At 45.6% G+C, this 19,168-nt stretch overlaps 1 protein-coding gene across 1 annotated transcript in view; it reads left to right on the forward strand.

Moving 5' to 3' along the window:
* Positions 1-1,757: 1,757 nt before the first annotated feature.
* The window catches only part of Suclg2 (succinate-CoA ligase GDP-forming subunit beta), a 274,301-nt gene continuing 256,890 nt past the window's right edge, over positions 1,758-19,168 (forward strand). Inside the window, exon 1 of the mRNA XM_038318482.1 lies at positions 1,758-1,906. Within this exon, the coding sequence (XP_038174410.1) occupies positions 1,817-1,906 (90 nt within the window). The 5' untranslated portion in view covers positions 1,758-1,816. The remainder of the gene's footprint in view (positions 1,907-19,168) is intronic.

The following is a 19,168-nucleotide window of genomic DNA, read 5'->3' on the forward strand; positions in this document are numbered from 1 at the left end:
TTGAACTTGGGGAAAGGAAATGGCCCAGTGGGCAAGACTGGTTGCTGTGCAAGCATGGGTATTGAAGTCGATAGATCCCCAGGACCCACGTAAAGAGCTGTAGCCACTCCACTCTAAGTCCGGTGCCGGTGCCTGCAAAGACAAGAAGATCCCTGGGGCTTGCTGGCTGCTATACTAGTTCAGGGATATTTTTGTCTCTAGAGAATGAGGTGGCAAAGAGCAAGGCATAGGTGGCTTCCTGGCCTCTGTACACACATGAGACATATACAACACACACAGAGAGAGGCAGGGGAGGGATGGAGGGAGAGGGAGAGAGAATAAATGAGGAGGAATAGGTTATCAAGAACAGTTACAGGCCAATATGTAACTCCTGGGTGAAGCTGCATAAAGACAGTTGGGGCCTTTTGGAGTAATGTTCCTGCAGTTTCTCTGTTGATGTGAAATTATACCAAATATGAGTTTAAAGAAAGGGGACAGAAGACACTATTGTGAGTACACAGGGGACAGAAGACACTATTGTGAGTACACAGGGGACAGAAGACACTATTGTGAGTACACAGTTGCTACAATGTCCCTGATCTTTCTGTCTCATGATCACATATGCCAAGAGTGAGTACGGTTTGGAAAACCTAAATAAAAATATCCCCAGGTAGTACTGGGGCTTGAAGCATGAATTTGAGTCTCATATGTACTTCTCATCACTTGGCTTCTGCCAAGTTCTTTAATCCACTGTGTACCTCAGTTTCCTTTTCTGCAAAATAAGTATAGAAAGTTCAACTATTTAGATTAAATGGGTTCATAATTGTTCAGTGCTTGGCACACAGAGGCTGTTATTGTGATTTTTATTTTATTTAGATGTGAACACATCTCATAATTGAGTAGGAAATCTGGCGACAGCTTTTCATTAATTTAAGGTTAACGTGCAAGAAAGCACAAGTCTCTAAGACAGGCCTGGAAACCTCCACCACTTTCACGAGAGACAGGGTGGTGCCTCTCCATAGTCACCACATTTGCTAAGTAGAGGCAGGGTCAGGAGTTCTAGATGAATTTCTGGTAAACGAAAGGTATTTGGAACCCTATCTCAAAACCCAACACTAAACAAGTCACTACCACCTAAAACAACAAATTACCTACCTCCCCCTTCAGCAACTTTACCTGCCCTAGATGGCCCAAGGGCAGCACTGGTCCTAATTCCTTCCCTTGGAACATTCCTTTCTCCAGGAGGTGTACTTTGATAATAGTATCAGTTCCTAGGGCCAGACCTATCTGCCCTCACTGCCTTGATACAAGCTCTAATCTGTCATTCCCAGGGCCAGTTTAAAAGTCAGTGTCCCTGGGGCTGAGATCAGTTTTTGCCTGGAAGCCAGGCAAGTTGTAAACTGTGGGAAGCCCATGGCCTCCAGTGGGGTGGTGGTGGAGGGAGTGGGTGAGTTCCTCTACTCTCCAGCCATGCTCATTCCTTCCCTTCCGCAATTCCCTCAACCCGCTCCCTCTGATCTCCTCCTTCATCCTCCCCTCCCTACCCCGCCCCTCCCCTCCTCGACCCTCTCCCGCCCCTCCCCTCCTCGGCCTGCCCCGCCTCACTCTTCCCCTCCCCTCCCCTCCCCTCCTCGGCCTGCCCCGCCCCACCTCTCCCCTCCCCTCCCCTCCTCGACCTGCTCCCGCCCCTCCCTCCTCGGCCTGCCCCGCCCCGCTCCTCCCCTCCCCCCTCCACTTCTCGACCCGCCCCCGCCCGTGGCCTCCGCCAGACCTCGCTCTCTCCTTCTCCCCGCCCCCTCCCTCCCCTTCGCGGCCTCTCCACAGGTTCCTGGTTAAGATGGCGTCCCCGGTGGCCATCGCGGCTCAGGCCGGCAAGCTTCTGCGAGAGCAAGCTCTGCGGCCGCGGCTCCTGGCAGTCAGGTCCCAGGTGAGCGTGGCTGGGACGACGCGAGCCACCCGTTGTGGTTCCCCTGCTCGGCGGCCTCTTCGCCCCGTGCGACCCCTCGCGACCCCCGTGCTCCCCGCGGCGCCGCTGGTCCCTGGTGTAGCAGGACCCGGTTCACTCCCCACGGGAGGTCGCGGGGACCGCGGGGGCCAGAGTGCACACCCCACGGCGACTGGGTCGTTCTTACGTCCCCTCCGCGGCTCCGGGCCGGGTGGGCACTGGAACCCCGCGCTGGCACCGGGTTGCGAAAGTTGCTCGCACTGTTGAAATCCAGAGCTTTTCCAGTCCTTTCCTGGCTCTGCCTTGGGGGCCTCTCTAAGCTTGAGGTCGCCAGGCCAGCCACGTGCTCCACATGCCAGAAAACAGGCGGCTCCCGGGGCTGCTCACCTGCCGGAGTGAACTCCGCAGGTTGTTGTTTGCGCAGCCGCCGGGTGTTCCTCTGTGGGGAAATGCAGAGGTCCAGGAGGAAAAAGTGGGAGTGGGTTCCTCTTCCCTCTCCTGTGAATGGCCTGTGTCAAAACTCCTCAGACCCTGCCTACTCTGTTCACGCCACGTGGAGACTTGAGTTATCAGTGCTGGACTCTGAACAGCGCCACGTTTACCCGGTTTACCTTCTACAGGTGGCAAGCTTCTCAGTAGCCAGAGTTCTTGGGGATGGCGGGAACACTGAGTTTAGAGAAGTCATGCAACTACTGGTCTACTTTCTCTAGATTGCCCCTCCCCTAGGAAAAAAAGACCTTCCTAGGTCAATGAGAGGCAAATTGTCATATTTTAACCAAGGCAGGCATAGGACACTAAGAAAACTGGAAGAAAAGTTACTGATAATGATCTTTTGAGTTACTCTAAGCTTTGGCTGATTATGACACCAGTGGACTTTTTTTTCCCACCACTTCATTACCTGACATTCCGTTTCTCTGTTATTGTTAATGGGAATTTAGGAGGTGCTAATACTTATTACTGTAATATCCTTCATAGGCACTTGACAGTATGGCGGGTAAATGACAGGGATGGCGGTTTGTCTAATTCAGATCACCGATCCCTGCTACAGTAGGGTGAGGGGATGCATCTCCAGGTGGTCTAAGTCTTATTCATTATAAAAGTGTTATAAAAAAAACCAAGAACTGTGGTGCTGTTTCAGTAGATGTGAATTGATGAGAAACATGGAGCCTAGGGCAGGAGAAAACGAAGACTAGGAAATGATTGTTCAGAGGAGCCCCAAACATAGAACATTTAGCTGAAGTATGTTGTCATCTTCCCTATCCAAAATGGAAACCTTGGAATACTTGGGAGAGACTGGCTGGCAAGCAGGTTGGGTGAGAAGACCTGTTACATTGGGTAAATATACTTTATGTACTTATTATTATTTATCATTCAGGCTTAGAAGATGACAGTGGGGCTGGGAGATGGCTCAGGGGGGGAAGGACACTTGCTCCCCAAGCACGAGTGTCTCGAGTTCAAATCCCCAGCACACATGTAAAAAGCCAGGCATGGCAATGTGAACTTGCCACCCCAGCACTGGGAGGAAGACACCTGGGTCCCAGGAACTTGTTGGCCAGTCAGCCTACCTGAAATACTGAGGTTCGCTTCAGTGAAAGACCCTCTCTCAGGGGACTAAGGCCCAGAGTGCTTGAGTAAGGCGAAGACGGTCATTTCCAGGGCAGCCTGCTCTGGCCTCTGAGCTCAGCACACAGTTCTCTCTCTCTCTCTCTCTCTCCCTCTCTCCCTCTCTCCCTCTCTCCCTCTCTCCCTCCTCCCTCCCTCCCTCGCTCTCTCTCTCTCTCTCTCTCTCTCTCTCTCTCTCTCTCTCTCTCAATTAGTTTTATTGTTTGGGTTTCACTATCTAGCCCTGGCTGGCCTGGAACATAGGAACATACTATGGACACCAAACGACCTTGAACTCAGAAATTGCCTGCCTCTGCCTCCTGAAGGCTAGGATTAAAGTTAGGTGTCACAATTAAAAGATTTAAAAAGATTTTAAAAAAATGTCTGTGTGTTTGGCCTGCACGAATGTATGTGCACCATGAGCACATGGGGCCCATGGAGGTCAGAAGAGGGTGTCTGGTATCTCTTGGAGCTGGAACTGCTAATGGTTATGACCTCAATCATCTACTAGGACTGAACCTGGGTCCCCTGCAATAGCAGTAAGTCCTTTCAACTGCTGAGCCAGCTCTTTCTTTCTTTTAGCCCCATTGGTTTTCTTTAGTGGTCCAAATTATATACAGCGTCCAAGACCCGGAAATGAGCACTGATGAGTGGTCCTATGTAGAAAAGTCCAGTCCTGAGAATTTCAATGAGGCATTCTCTCGTTACACTGGGGAGAGCCTGGCGAGGGCCCATTTCCCACATAAATTAACCTGCACACCAGTAGAAGCTGCAAGTTGTTGATGCTATGGACACATTTTTTAAAGGAACATTTTGCAATTGATAATAGAAATAGGTATCCATAGGCTGTGACTTTAAGGACCTGTTTTCTTAGTTCTTGCTCTGTGCCATTCTGATTTGATACAGACCAATCCATTTCCTGGATCATAGCAGACGCTACAATTAAAGATGGTTCATTTTTTTTCTCCCCATCAAACTTAAGAATCTTTACCAAGTATCACAAATCTGTTGGCACCCTCGGCCCAGATCTGCTTTGTACCAGGCCTTGTGAAAAAGAAACAAACAAATGAACAAACAAGTAAACAAACGGATGGGTGGACCAAGATAAAAGACCCACTTTTTGCAACTCTTAACTGAGTTCATAAAATTACCCATAGAATAACATCCCTCCCTGGGGTTAACATTACACACATATTTTTGATGCTTAATATCATTGATTTTTTTTTTTAACTTCTGTCCTTGACTTGACTATTTTGACTTTGGGTTGATATTATGTCCTTTATAGGGCTGTCTTTGGCCATCTCTACACTAGCAGGGAGGTCTGCTCCAGGCCCTGGACTTGGTTATGAGCAAAGCAGACAGAAGAACCCTTGACTACATGGTACTTCACTTTGTTGGGGGCAGGAAGGTGAGAGACAACAGATACTATAGTAAGACAGATGATTTCCAAGACTGACGAACCCATAATGAAATCAAATAGGGCCACATGATGGGGAGTAAATAGCTTTGCAGGTAGGCACACGAAAGCCCAGATAACCTGTTCGATAAGGTGGTTTTTTTTTTTTTTTTTCGAGACAGGGTTTCTCTGTGGCTTTGGAGCCTGTCCTGGTTCGATAAGGTGGTTTTATTTAGGTTTATTTATTTTCTTGAGACTGGGTCTCATGATGTAGCTCTGCCTGGCCTGTGTTGACTAGGCTGTCCTAGAACTCAGGGGTCTGCTTGCATCTGACTTCTAAGTACTGGTATTAAAGGTGTGTGCGGCCATTCCTGGTCTTTGTTTAATTCTTAGGCTGGAAACAAAGACGTAATGCACACCCTTGTCTTTGCTGTAGCACAATGCCCGAAAAGGCAGCTAAGGAAGGCAGGCCTCACTCTGGCTCACAGTCTGAGTGTGTAGTCCGTCCTGGTGGAAGGAAACCCCACAGGTGCTTGTAGCAATGGGTCCCATTGTATCCACAGTCAGGAAGCAGAGGAAGATGAATGCTGTGCTCTTTTCCTTGCAGTTTGGGAACTACCCAGGAAAGGTGCCACCTGCATTCAGAGTGGCTCTTCCGACCTCAGTTAATCTAGCAGTGCCCTCACAGGTGTGCCCAGAGATTGGTCTGCTAGGTAATTCTAGCTCTGTCAAGGTGACATATTGACTGTCAACAGCTTGGTAAGTTTGTACAATGTGACAGCAGGTGGGTCACTAGATATAGTCACACTCGACCATTGTGCATGGTAAGGCAATCACTGTTCCAATAGCTGTAACTTCAGTCCAGGTAACAACGACACCTAAAAGTATTTTTGTCTCATGATGCCTGTGTGAAGCTCAGGGAAGCTTGTGTTCTAAGGGATGTCCAGATTTCAGGTCCTAATTTGGGGTTACTGATGTGTAGTTCTCTGTGAAGCCTAGGGGACTATATACTGTCAAAGGAAACTGCTTATACCTGTGCCTCTGCTGTTGGCTACTTCAGGAGAATGGACTCAGTGCTCTGCTCCTTCTGGAACATGGAGACAGATGTATGTTTTTTAGTTTTGGTTTTGTTTGTTTGAAACAGTGTCACTATGAGCCCCAGAACTTACTCTGTAGACCAGGCTGGCCTTGAATTCACGGGGATCCGCCTGCTTCTGCCACCCAAGTGCTGGGATGAAAGCTGTATGTCACCAAACCCAGCTATGCATGAGTTTTAGAAGTGAAGGGCTAAAGGGCCTGTACAAGTTTTAACCAGCTAAACGAAGCCAGGAGACTGCTGCAAGCTGTGGCTTACCTGTGTCTGCTTGTTGCCCTGGGGAATTAATGTCTTGGTTTTTCCCTATTCCTAGTTTTTAAAACAACAACAACAACAACCAACCAAACAGCCTCCCCTCTTCCCCCCCCCCGCCCCCCCCCTGCAAACAAGGGACAGCTACAATATTTGCAGTTAAAGAAGATGCTGGATTTCACATAATTCAGATGCTAAACTTTTGACCTTCTGTGTGTGGAAGGCCTGTGAGTGATAGCTCCTGCCCCAGATTGCCTTTGTTGACTGTGAAGGAAACACTGCTTTTATGGGAACATGATTAAGTGCACAGGCCCATGGTAGCCAAAGCTTTGTCACCCTGGTTGCCTGGCTAGGTTCTGCAGGCATCAAGCCCAGAAAGTCATTGAAATATGTCCACTGGGAAGACGGAAAGAAAGGACATGGGTCACTGGAGTTTTGCCCGTCACCCCTCCTCACACTCATAGGCATCCTCCTTCCAACTTGTTGAGCCTGCCCTTCACTGGGTCACATGCTGATCTCTTCTGGAAGCAGGGTTCCCTCTGACCCCTCTCGTGTGCTACCTTCAACTCTGAATCAGTGTTAAAGACCCTTCCCAGATCATTTGACGGGCTCCTTCTCTACCCGTGATTGCTGTCTATGTCTTTTCTGCCTCACTGCTGTTTGTAGCACACACCCCATTTTGTTTATTGTTTGTCTTCCGTTTTCTCTCACAACTCTAATAACGTGAGCTTCATGAGAGCAGACCTTCTTACACCTTGCTCTTTCCCCAGCTGACCTAGCTCGGTGTTCTGTAAGCATCTGTGGTCTAATGAATTAGCGGAGTGCACAGACAAGGGAGGGCAGGTAACAAGCTGAGAGCTTTGATATAGATTAGAGAGGAAGGGATAAGCTGATACTCGGCAGAGGGACTAATTGTTGAGCATTGCGTATGGGGCAGGTTGGGAAGAGTTTATTGCCAGTTACTGCTTCAAACCTTACAATGTGGCAGGGGATGGTGGTGCCATCTCCATGCTGTGTGTAAAGGATCCCAGGCACAGGGAGGTCAGATAATAACTGACTGCAAATCTCAGTGCTAGAAAGTCACTTGCCTCATAGCTGCAAATCACTGTGCCAGGAAGTCACCTGCCTCATGCCAGTAAATACCTTAGCTGTTAAATCATTAAGCCGTATCACCAGGAGGTCCATTGGGCTGAACCATTCAGTTGAACACAGTGCTTACCTGCCCTGCACCTCTGCCTTTCGTTGTTTAGATTTGGGTTGACTCAGCCTGTTGGAACTGCACACCTCTCTGGACTCTGATTCCCTTCCCCCTTTCTTCCTCTGGGATCTAGGGAACAGCAGCAGAAGACGTGAGTTCTGCATTTCATTCAGCAGAATTCACTAGATCCCCCAAGTTGCCTGCTGTGTAACCTGGAGCAAATGATTATTTTTAAAAATTAATTTTATTATTGCATACTAATTACACAGAAAATAGGCTTCATTGAAACTTTTTCATGTGATGTATGCATTCAATTGCTACAGGGATATGGCATACATTCTGTGGTTGAATCTGTGAACAGATGGTTGAACTTGACTCTTCTGTGGAAAGGTGTTAGTTCTCACAAGTGGCTATTCAGTATGATTTATTAAACATTTGACATCATGATTAGATCACGGGCCTGCAGTGATTATTTCTGCTGCAGTGAATTGGAAGCTAAAGTGACTTACCTTTTTAAAAAGAATTTACTAATCTGTAATAGCGGTTCTTTCCTGGGTTTCATAACATTTATCATCTACTGTCACCTCAGAATCAGGCACTGGTTCATGCTTCCTTAGGCCTGATTTCACCGAATAGCTATGTAAGACAGGGATGATTTTGCTAGGTTTATATGTGGAGAACTTGAGGCTGAGGATGTGGATGGAGGCTTGCCTTCATGGCCTTAGGAATTTTCGGTATCCCAGAGCTGGGATTTGGGAGCTCAGCTGCACTCTCCTAACTGTTGATGTTCTCTGAAATGTTTGCAGAACTCGGGTAGGGTTAGGAACAAAGGTATCTGGACTTGGGTGAGTTGAATGTTGGAGATGGGGGAATACCTGAGAAGAGACCTGAGACCCAGTGGGTACCAGAAGTACTGGCATAGGAGTTCAGAAAAGATGAGGTGGGCATTTCCTGACTTCTCCTGAGTTTATGGCAGTCTTACTTATAGAAGGGATTATGAATGAACAGCATTTAGACTCAAGCTGTGAAGGTACATGTAGATGTCTGCCATCTGCCTCTAGGACTTATTTTTACTGTAAAATGAAGAGACTTGATATAGTATATGAATAGGTATTGGTGATACTGCAGAGCACAAGGAATAGAGTTGTTTAGGTGGGAATCCGTGAGTGGGTTATCAGTTTTTGTGCTGTGGATGTCCCCTCTGTGCAGCTTGAAGGCACCAAAGACATGCAGTAGGGCTGCGCTGTAGAGTTTGGGGTGGTGGGGCAGTGAGATGAGGCCAGAGAAATAGGTCCGAATTCAGTGGATCCTTATGAGTGTGGTGTTGGGGAGCAATGGGAGCCACTGAAGGTTTACAGACAGACAAGTGGTACAGGGCATTTTTCTCCTTTAGAATATGTTCTAGGCAGTGTGCATAGGGTTGGAGGCCTGAGGGAGAGCAGATCATCTGAGAGAATTTTGTAGCAATATGTTGCTGTGAGTCATTATCCCAGGATCATAGGCCTAATCCAGGACCGGAACCAGATTGCTAGGTTAAAGCCTTGTCCCCAGAGCATCATTTTGTGATCTTTTATTTTTTTATTTTTTTTTAAGCATCTATTTTTCCTTTACACACTATGGTGTCTCTGAAAGCAGAATGTTTTTTTATTTGTGTGTCATAATTGATTGACAGGCCTCTTATCTCTACAAAATACATAAGACGGAAGATGAAGGGGTGGACCAGTAGTTACTACTACTCATCCTGGGACACTGGAGAGCACTGTGGGTAATTACTAAGTGACAGTAGGCAGAAGTCAGGCTGTTTCTGGAAAACTGGTTGTACAGATGCTGTTAATTCAAGTGGGCTAGCTGGAGCCATGGGGCTAGGGCAGACAGACCGATGTTATTAAAGAGAGCGAGCTAGGTGGTGGTGGTGAGATGGTGCGGTGGGTAAAGGTGCTTGTTGCCAAGCCTGCTGTCCCGAGTTTGATCTCTAAGACCCACGTGGTGGAAGGAAGGAGAGGACCAACTTTGATAAGTTGTCCTCTATCCCCACCAACAAACAAGTGAATTAAAAAAACAAACAAGAAAGTACTGATATATAACTCAGTCTTGCCTAATGCACAAATTCTTGATTTTATTCCCAGCCCCTTGTACATTAGGCTTGAAGGCACAGTCCTGTAATCCCAGCCCTTGAGAGGTGGAGGCAGGAGATCAAAAATTCAAGGTCATTCTTGGCTACAAAGTGAGTTCAAAGCTAAAGTGACATTTGTGAGACCTCTTTCAGAAGGAAGGGAAGAAAGGAAGGAAGGAATAAGGAAGGGCAGGAGAAGAAGCTAGAGACTAGATAGGGCCTGGGATTTCCATTGTTTCCATTGTTAGCCCCTCTTCCTGCTCTGAGCCACCTGCTTGCTGTTACTGGGCAGAGGAGGTGTGCATGTTATATTCTGTGTAGAAAGTATCCCCGAAATGCCTGCCCAGAACTGTGTACTTTGTCCCCGTGCCTGGGTGTTTGCTGGGTGTTTTAGGACCTCAGTAAAGACACAGGCTCATAAAAGAAGAGAAACGGCAAAGAGGAGAAATGTGCTGGCTTGCAAAGCACAGTCCAGGAAGCACGGTCCAGATGCACGGTCCAGCCCCATCAAACTTTCCTGGGCCCACATGATGAAAGGAGAATGAAGGCCCACAAGTTGTCCACATAGAGGATGGCCACATGTCCTGACCCAAACACATAAATGCAAACAAGATAGATTATAAAAATGTAAAAAGCAAAACAAAAAAACCCCACATGAAGCACAGCCCAGCCCTCTCCAGGTAGATACCTGTCTTACCTAGTTCCAGCAGCAGCCCAGGCCTTTGGAATGGGGCAGCCTGGTGTAGCTGTTCCGTTCTTTGCTCTCATTCTTGGCTGTAGGCTATAGGTCCTCCTAAAGTTTTCTTTGGTTGTATATAAAAAAGGAGAGACTTTCTTGGGCTTGTCTCGAAAAATGGCTTGTAATATTGAAGGGGAGTGTCGGATCTCTGAGCCTTACTGGCCACTTGCAGAGTATTTCTTTGTAATGTCATCCATCCACATGGTCAAATGAACTTTTCCACACTAATACAAGGGTCTTCACACTGGGCAGGAATGCATCCCTGGCTTTCCCTGAGCTCACTGTGCCCTGAGACACCCAAGGCTCTTGGTTCTCCACTTCCTGCTCTCAGGGAGGAGGATGTGTGGGAGGTGTGATGGTCAGTAAAGGGTTCCCCATTGGGCTGAGCTTCTCTTAGGTCACCACACCAGCAGTTGGTTGTCCCATCAGCCCTGTATCTGCTCTGAGGTGAGGTGCAGGGCTTCTTCCACTCAAACTGTTAGTAAGACGCTCATACATTTTATTCCTAAAACTGGTATGTTTGAGAACACACGGGAACCCTGTTTATAAGGTAATCATGCCAGGATTTTGTGATAACCCAGAACTGGAATCACCCTGCTTAGGCTCCAGTCTTGCTTTGAAGGCTTAGTATATTTATGATTTTGGAGTTATACGTTGTATTTTAAGACTGACTTTTTTCGTCTTACAATGCCTCTAAAATGCAGATGTCTTTTGCACTTTGTGTCCTGGTGAGTTTTTTCACCCACATGGTACATTAAAAGATACACTGTGTAACTGTTGGCTTATTGATATAGTTGTTGTTGTAGTTGGGAATTGAAGCCAGGGCCTTGTGTACCACAGGCAAGTATTGCATCACACAACTGCAACCCAGTCTTGATTTGTTTTTGATTTGTTTTGTCTTTGTTGTTCATTGTGGTTTTAGATAGGCTCTCACTGTGTAGACCAGGCTGGCCTCCAGTTCACAGTGATCCTGCTGCCATCTTGCCAAGGATGGGTTGCAGGCATGTACCATGTACCTGGCCTTAGTGTCTTAGATCTGGTGGATTACTTTAATTTTTAGTTTACTTCCTTATCTGCAAACTGGGCAGAGTTTCTACCATAGCTTCCTGGAGTTGAACTGAGCTGGTGGACATGAGTCCTAGCTCTGGACACGAAATGATCACTAAACGTTGGCTATTGGTTTAGGTGTGGTTTTCAGCAAAGAGAATATCTATCCAGGCAACTTTATTTCCATGGAAGAGCTGCCTTGATGCAGTCCTGGCATTTCCTCTAATTCTTTAGACTCATGACTTGGATGGAACATGAACAGGAACTAGGATGGAACAAGAGCAGGAACTAGGGGACTGGAAGACTCAGGCTGAAGTGATTTTAAGGGGCAGAGGCTCTCTATGGGGTCTTGCCCTGTGATCTGTGGCAGAATCCCGGACCCCCACCATTGCTTGGGACTGGATATCAGCATTTCAGCTGAAAGTACATATGCTAATAGTTTCTCCTTAAGGATGGAGCTCTTCTCATGTTTCCCTAAGACACCCATCCTGCCTTCCCCCAGCATCATCTGCTGCATTGGCTTGGATGCGGCCTTAGATTTTGAAGGACTTATTTGGGTTAACTTCCTTTGCAAGGAAACAGATAAACCACATTTAATATACACTCTCATTCCAGCCTGAGGGTATATACAGGCCTTTAATAAGTAATACAAAGAAAGTTGAGACTTATTATTTTTGATTAAGGGAATAAACTATTAATGATGGGTTCTTCTTTGTTGAGATTTAGAGCGCCTTTAAAGTGAAGTATCATTAAAATTGAAAGCCAGCAACACAAGGACAACAAAATGAATTTTTTACTGACTTTTTAAAATAATGAACAGGGGAAAAAATAAAGGTCCTCTTTGCTTAATTAGATAAGTGTGTAGAGACAGAGTTGAAGACAGTTGGTCTCCATGGTGCAAAGCTGGTGTTGAGGGATGAGCAGCTGGCCTCAGGCTTCACTGAGTGCATGGAATTGAGGCAGGAGGCTGTGACTGCCCCTGGGGGTGGGGCTGGGCCCTGTGACTGCAGGATCAATGTTGGATCCCAGCCCCACTAGAGCAGGGCCTGCGTGTCCTCCTTATGATCTGTTTGATGCTGGTTTACATGGTGGCGTTTATGAGTGTTATAAAATGGATTTTATGACTGTAGTTTATATAAAATGTAACTTAGTATGGAGAAAAATTTACTGAGTTAAACATTATATAAAGATGAGAAAACTACTAAATCTCCTTTTGTATTAAAGGTCCCCAGGTTGGAATATTCAGTGGTGACATTCTTTTATCTTCATGTTGACATGTAATCACTCACAGTAACCATGTGTGTAGTGTTCCTTTCTGTGTAGATTGTGTCTCATGTGGATGACCTCAGACTCTGTAACCTGGATGATTTAAGATTTTAATCCTCCTGCAGCCACCTCCCAGTGCTGGGATTATAGTGGTTGTCACTGTGCTCTGTTTATGTGGTGCTGGGATGGCACCCAGGGCCTTTGCCTGCTAGGCAAGCGCTCTCCCACTGAGCAGATCCGCAGCCCCTCAGTGTTCCTTTCTTGAAGGAATCCATTTTTGGCTCAGATAATGTCTTGCCTAGAACTCTGAAGTTTAAAATAAGCATCAGGGTTGTCGTTTAATTATTAACACACAAAAATTTTGGGTATTCACATTTGGGTACATTTGGAGAGATAATAAAGAAACTGTGGTGTGACCAGAACCCCGGGCCCTGCACCTGCTAGGCAAGTGTGAAACTCTAAAATTGCTCTTTTGACTAGAAATTTGGACTAGCACATGTTGTAATGACTCTAATATCTTATTTATGTTTCTCAAAGATTCTAAAGACTTCAAAATAGAAATGCTTATTTTTGTGTTTGCTGCTTTTATTGTGGTAAACTATATGTAATAATAAAGTTGACCATTTTAAGCTTCAAGCTGTTGTATATTATTGCACACACATTCATTTCCTTTCTTGCACACCCATTGCCCACATTTACTGAACTTACTCATCTTCCCAACCAAAACTCTATGCCATTAAACATACTGCACCGCAAGGCACCATAGGGCTCCATTCAGCTTCCATGATGTGGCACGTTAAGTGGAATCATATACTATCTATTCTTTCTTAGCTGGGTTATTTCATTTAGCATGTCTTCAGAATACATCCATGATGTAGTATGTGTCACAATGCCCTTCTTAAGGTGGCATAATATTTTATGTAGGGGTATATGTGTATATATATTCATTATATGTGTGTATATACATACACACACATACAATTTTATTTAAATTCCATCTTTCAGGGAGTACTTGGGGCTGTTCTGAACATTGATATACATACATGAAAGTCGATGTTAATATTCATCTTTCTAGAAATGTTCAATGTGTAGCTTGAGCTATATTTTTGTCTACTAGAAACATTTTTCTTCATGATAGTCTATAAAATATATTCATATTTGCTTTCAACATCTTGGCTCAGTGTGACAAAGGTCTACTCTGAGGTTCAAGAAGTGTTTTGGAAGGAAGCTTGGGGACAGAGACTGTTGCGGCCTCTAAAGAACCTCAAGTCTAGTTTGTTGTACTCATAGACAGTGAAAGTGTTTGCTGTTGAGACATGTCCCTGGGCATCAAGCTGGCTCACCTACACAGTGGCTATTAATAATGCCTGGAGAGCTGAAGCTGAGCTTCTGTGCAAACAGGCAGCTGACATTTGTCAAGGTCATCCCAGCAGTGTGCCCTCTGGAGGGAACTACCTGAGTCCTCTTAGAGACTCTGTGCTGTAGGCATTTTTATTGTCATTGTCTAAGCCCATTTTGAAAAGGAATACACTGTGACTCAGAGACATGAAACAACTTCCTTATTGTCCTTGCTGTTGTCCCTCAGGCTGTCACTCACAATGGTGTATTGAATTGTGCCCTTTATGGATTGAATTATGTCTGTGAAGTCCTTACCTCCTTACCTTTGTGAAAATAGGGACTTCACAAAGGAACTCTAGTTAAAACAGGGTCACAGAGCCAAGCTTGGTGGTGCACACCTTTAATCTGAGCATCCAGGAGGCAGAGGCAGGTGGATCTCTGAGTTTGAGTCCAGCCTGGTGTACAGAACTCGTTTCAGGACAACTGGGGCTACACAGAGAAAACCTGTCTCAAAAAAAAAAAAAAAAAACCCGACCCAAATAAACAAACAGAGGCCTTTAGCGTGGACTTTAACCCAGTATGCTGGACATCCTTATAAAATGGGGCACTGCAGACTCAGGTACACATCTGCAGTGAGATGTGTGAAGGCAGTGGTCAGGAAAACAAAGTGGCCTGCAGTGACCAGAGCTAGCAGTGAGGTATGGAATAGAGTCTGACGATGCAGCCTTTCATTTTGGACTTTTAGCCCTCAGAAGTATGACTGAAAATGCTCCCTCCCCACCCCCTGCAAAAGAGTCTGACTGTGTAGTCCAGCCTGGCTTGGAACTTGAGATAGTCCTCTTGCCTTAGTCTCCTCGGTGAAGGGATCCTCCTCCTCCTTCTTCTCTTCTCTCAGCCTCCCTTCTCTCTAAGCCACATGGTATATGGTACATGGTATGTGCTGTCATTCCTAATATCAGCCAACAATTTATCCTCTGTGCTTATGAAGAATGAGGTGCCACCCTGGCATCATTGTGAAGCTAGTTTTGATCACTGGGACCCACAGTGATGCTATGTGTGGAGAAGAAGCAGGCATGGGTGGTGTTCTGGTCATTTGTTCCTCAGGTGGCAAGGTGAGGAGAGCCTCTGCACATTGCTTTACTCTCTGGGTTTGTCCTAAGGGTGGCGTCCTTAGTGCCTGCAGAGAGCTGAACCAAGACCTACACTTGACAAGCTTTAAGCTTTCTTTGTTTTTGAACTGAAATAGTTCTCTGTTCACTTACCCGCTAGTGTTAGATTAAAGAAACTCTGCTTAGGAAAGAAGTTATAATGGATGGAGGAGAATATTGGCAGGCACAGGAGCAGGCTTTGGTGCTGCATTCCAAAGAGAGGCCCAGAAATGTTTTAGACGGTGGTGAGGCTGGGAAACATGTGGATCTTTATTCTGATGTCAGTTCTGTGCTTTTCATTTTGTCCTGAAATAAGAAAGCATCAAACCTCAGTATTATTATTATTATTATTATTATTATTTTTCACCTGGTATCCCAAAAGCCTTTCTCTTTGTTCAGGCATCTCACCCAAGGTTAAACAAACCCCCAGTGTTTTAATGCCTGTGATAGGCCTTTTCAGAAGCACTTGCATAACTTAATCCAGCTAATTTTTTTTTTTTTTTTGTAATCAGAAGCATTACAGCAGGCACTGGGTTCTTCAGTACTATAAAGTTGAAATTTAAGAATAATCAGCTCACAATCAAAAGCTGATTATACATGAACAATAATGAGCATAAAAGTGAACTCTCTGTAATGAAAGAAAGGAAAAGGTGCAGTAGCAGTCCTTGAAGAAGAAAAGTGCAGAGAAGATGGTGCCGTGGCCTGCCTGATAGATGGTGGGTGAAGATCAGCAAGCAGCCATGCTCACAGACTGTGGTGCATTCTGGGAGACAGCGGGGAGAAGGGGCGTGGAGGAGACTTAAACTTCACAACTGTGACATTCAACGTTGGAGATGAAGAACTGTAAAAAAACTCACTGGGTTTTAGGACTGAGTTAGGTCTCTGTTCTAGTGTTGATGGAAGGCACAGAGAACAGGTTTGTGTCTTTCTGCCCTATTGATTGGTTATATGGTTTTCAGCCTCTGAGTCGCCACCCCTTACTAAACTGTTTAATGTTTACTATACCTGTTATCTGTCCAGACTCTTTCTTGTTGCTGTGTGTAACTTTGTACAGTGGCTGCTGAAACAACTGGTACACAAGATTAATTTAGAAGTCTGGGAAGTAGCATCAAATCCCAGCCACTCCTGTAGTCAGATGATGCACACTGCTCGCTGCTCTAGAGGTGGTGGGACCTGGGAGTGGAGCGATAAATGAGGCAGATGAAAGGCTTGTAGACTAGCCAGCTTTATTCAGAGCATCTGACAGTTTATATTCTGGAAGTTAAGAAACAGAGGCCACAACTCTTGCTTTCTTACAAGCTCTGAGAATTCTCACACAACTCCATTCTTGGACCATGTTCCAGCATGGTGCCATCCCCCTTTTTGAGATAAGGCCTCACCCTGTTGCCTAGGCCAGTCTTCAGCTTCTGGTCCCCTCAAGTGGTCTCTTCTTCCTGCTTCCTTGTAGCTAGGGCTGCAGATGTGTACCACCACTGCTGCCTCACCTGGCTCCATGTATGCTATTTTGAAAAACAGGTTAGGAAGCGTGATGCCTATTGTTAGGGTTGTTAAGGAAGTAGCCATCAGAAGGTTAAACCTGAGCAATCTCTGAAGGAGCCCAGGGCTGTGAACTGTGGAGTTTGTATAGTTATCTGGGCAAAGGGTAATCTAGACAAAGGAATAGCAAGTGCAGAGGCGTTGATATGGGGTCATGTGTTCAATGTGTTTGATAAGAAGCAAATGACAGGCAATCCTGGGTAGTAGGAGAAGGCAGTGGATACATCCAAGTTATATGTGTAAAGTTTATATTCCCGGAGCACACACCATCATATAATAGACAACATAATATGAAAATGTATATGTTTTCAGGGTTTATCCCAGTCTTCAGGTGGTACAGATGTTACAGTTTAAGTACGCACCTGCTGCCAGACAGTTTGCTTGTTTTCAGTTTTTGTCCATCATAAGTAATCATCTATAAATAGACCTGTTTCAGTTTTTATTTGAACATATTTGTTACATTCACATGATGGAGTACATTGGTCACATTCTAAATGTTAAACTGGGCTGTGGGGATGGTTGTGTGGTCTAGCTGTGTTCACAAATTGTTGATCTGATGTTTCCAGTTCAGTTTTCATTCTCAGCAACATAGTGTAAAGTAACTGGGTTGGCATGTAGATAGTTTTAGGTCATTCTGACTTTTAATTGTGTTTTTCCTAAGGCCGGACATGTGGAGTATCTTTTTATTTGCTGTTGCTATCTGAATATCATCATTTAAAAGTCTCTCAGTGTCTTCTGTCCATTTTCTGTTTTGATCTCCCCCCCCACCCCTGAGACAAGGTTTCTCTGTAGGCCTGGCTGTCTTGGAACTTGCTCTGTAGACCAGGTTGGCTTTGATTCAGAGATCCGCCTGCCTTTGCCTCCTGCTGGGATTAAAGGTGTATGCCACCATTGCCTGGCTGTTTTGATTTTTAAAATGTTCAATTTTGAAAGTTCTTTATGTACTCTCCATAGCAGTCTTTTACCAGATACGTGGAGTGTTTTTAATCCCCCAGGCCGGGGCCTGTCTTTTCATTCTAGCCTAGTCTGCCAGAGAGAAAACATTTTGAACCTTAGTCTACTCCAGATTATCTACTTTTTCCCAATAGATCTTGATTTTAAAATCATGTCTAAGAACTATTTATTAAGCTCTAGAGCTGAAAGGTACCTGCCATGTTATCTTTTGAAACATTTTTATTGATTAATTTATAGACAAAGTCTATATAATCCAGGGTGGCCTTGAACTCACCTTGTATCTTAAGGGCCTGACCTCAAACTCATAGTGATCCCCAGCCTTCAGCTTCTAGAGTCCTAGGAGATGTGAGCCTCCACACCCTGTTAAAAGGTGATTTTTCTCTAGCTTAACTAATCCATCCATCCTCCCTCCGTCCCTCCCTCCGTCCGTCCCTCCCTCCGTCCGTCCCTCCCTCCCTCCGTCCGTCCCTCCCTCCCTCCGTCCCTCCCTCCCTCCCTCCGTCCCTCCCTTCCTCCGTCCCTCCCTCTCTCCCTCCCTCTCTCCCTCTGTCCCTCCTTTGCTTCTTTCCTCCCTCCCTTCTTTAAAAAATAGTTTTAAATATACATTTCAGATTTACTTTGAGTGAATTTATATGTACACTGTAGGATTAAGGTGATATTTTTCTATTTATTTGTTTGTTTGTTTGTAGCTGCACATCCTGTTGTTTCAGCACTGTTTGTTTGACGACTGGCACCTCTGTGAATAGGTGTTGCTGCAAGGGGTATCATTCTTCTGGTGAAATTCTTGTATTTTAAACCACTAGGCAACTGTGTTATCATCCTTCATGATGAAACATCTAAGTTTCTGAGACACTAAAGCTTGGGAGCCAGTGCTGCCATTCTGCCTTCCTACTTGCTTCTAGTTTGGGTCTTCTGATTTATTCTGTTCTGGATATGAATTCTGTCTCTGTTGTTGTACCATTTTTATCAGATTCATGTGTTATATGTTTTGAGTCCAGGACCATTTGAGATTCTAGAAAGGCATCTTTTTTTTTTTTTTGGCTTATAATTCTGTTTTTTTTTTTTAATTATAAATTTCCATCTCCTCTCCTCCTCCTCCCTCTTCCCTCCCCTCCCCTCCACCCATACCCCCCTCCCTCCCTCTCCAGGCCAAGTAGCCATCAGGGTTCCCTACACTATGTTAAGTCCAAGGTCCTCCCAACTCCCCCCAGGTCCAGGAAGGTGAGCAACCAAACTGACAAGGCTCACACAGAGCCCGTCCTTGTCGTAGAGTCTGAGCCCATCGCCATTGTCCTTGGCTTCTCAGTCAGGCCTCCACCGTCAGACACATTCAGAGAGTCCGGTTTGGTCACATGTTCCATCAGTCCTATTCCAACTGGACTTGGTGATCACCCGTTAGATCTGTCCCACCGTCTCAATGGGTGAACGCACCCTTCATGGTCCTGACTTTCTTTCTCATGTTCTCCCTCCTTCTGCTCCTCATCAGGACCTTGGGAGTTCAGTCCGGTGCTCCAATGTGGGGCTCTGTCTCTATCTCCATCCATCGCCAGGTGAAGGTT

The sequence above is a fragment of the Arvicola amphibius genome, chromosome 2 (genome assembly GCF_903992535.2).
Source record: "Arvicola amphibius chromosome 2, mArvAmp1.2, whole genome shotgun sequence".
NCBI lineage: Eukaryota > Metazoa > Chordata > Mammalia > Rodentia > Cricetidae > Arvicola > Arvicola amphibius.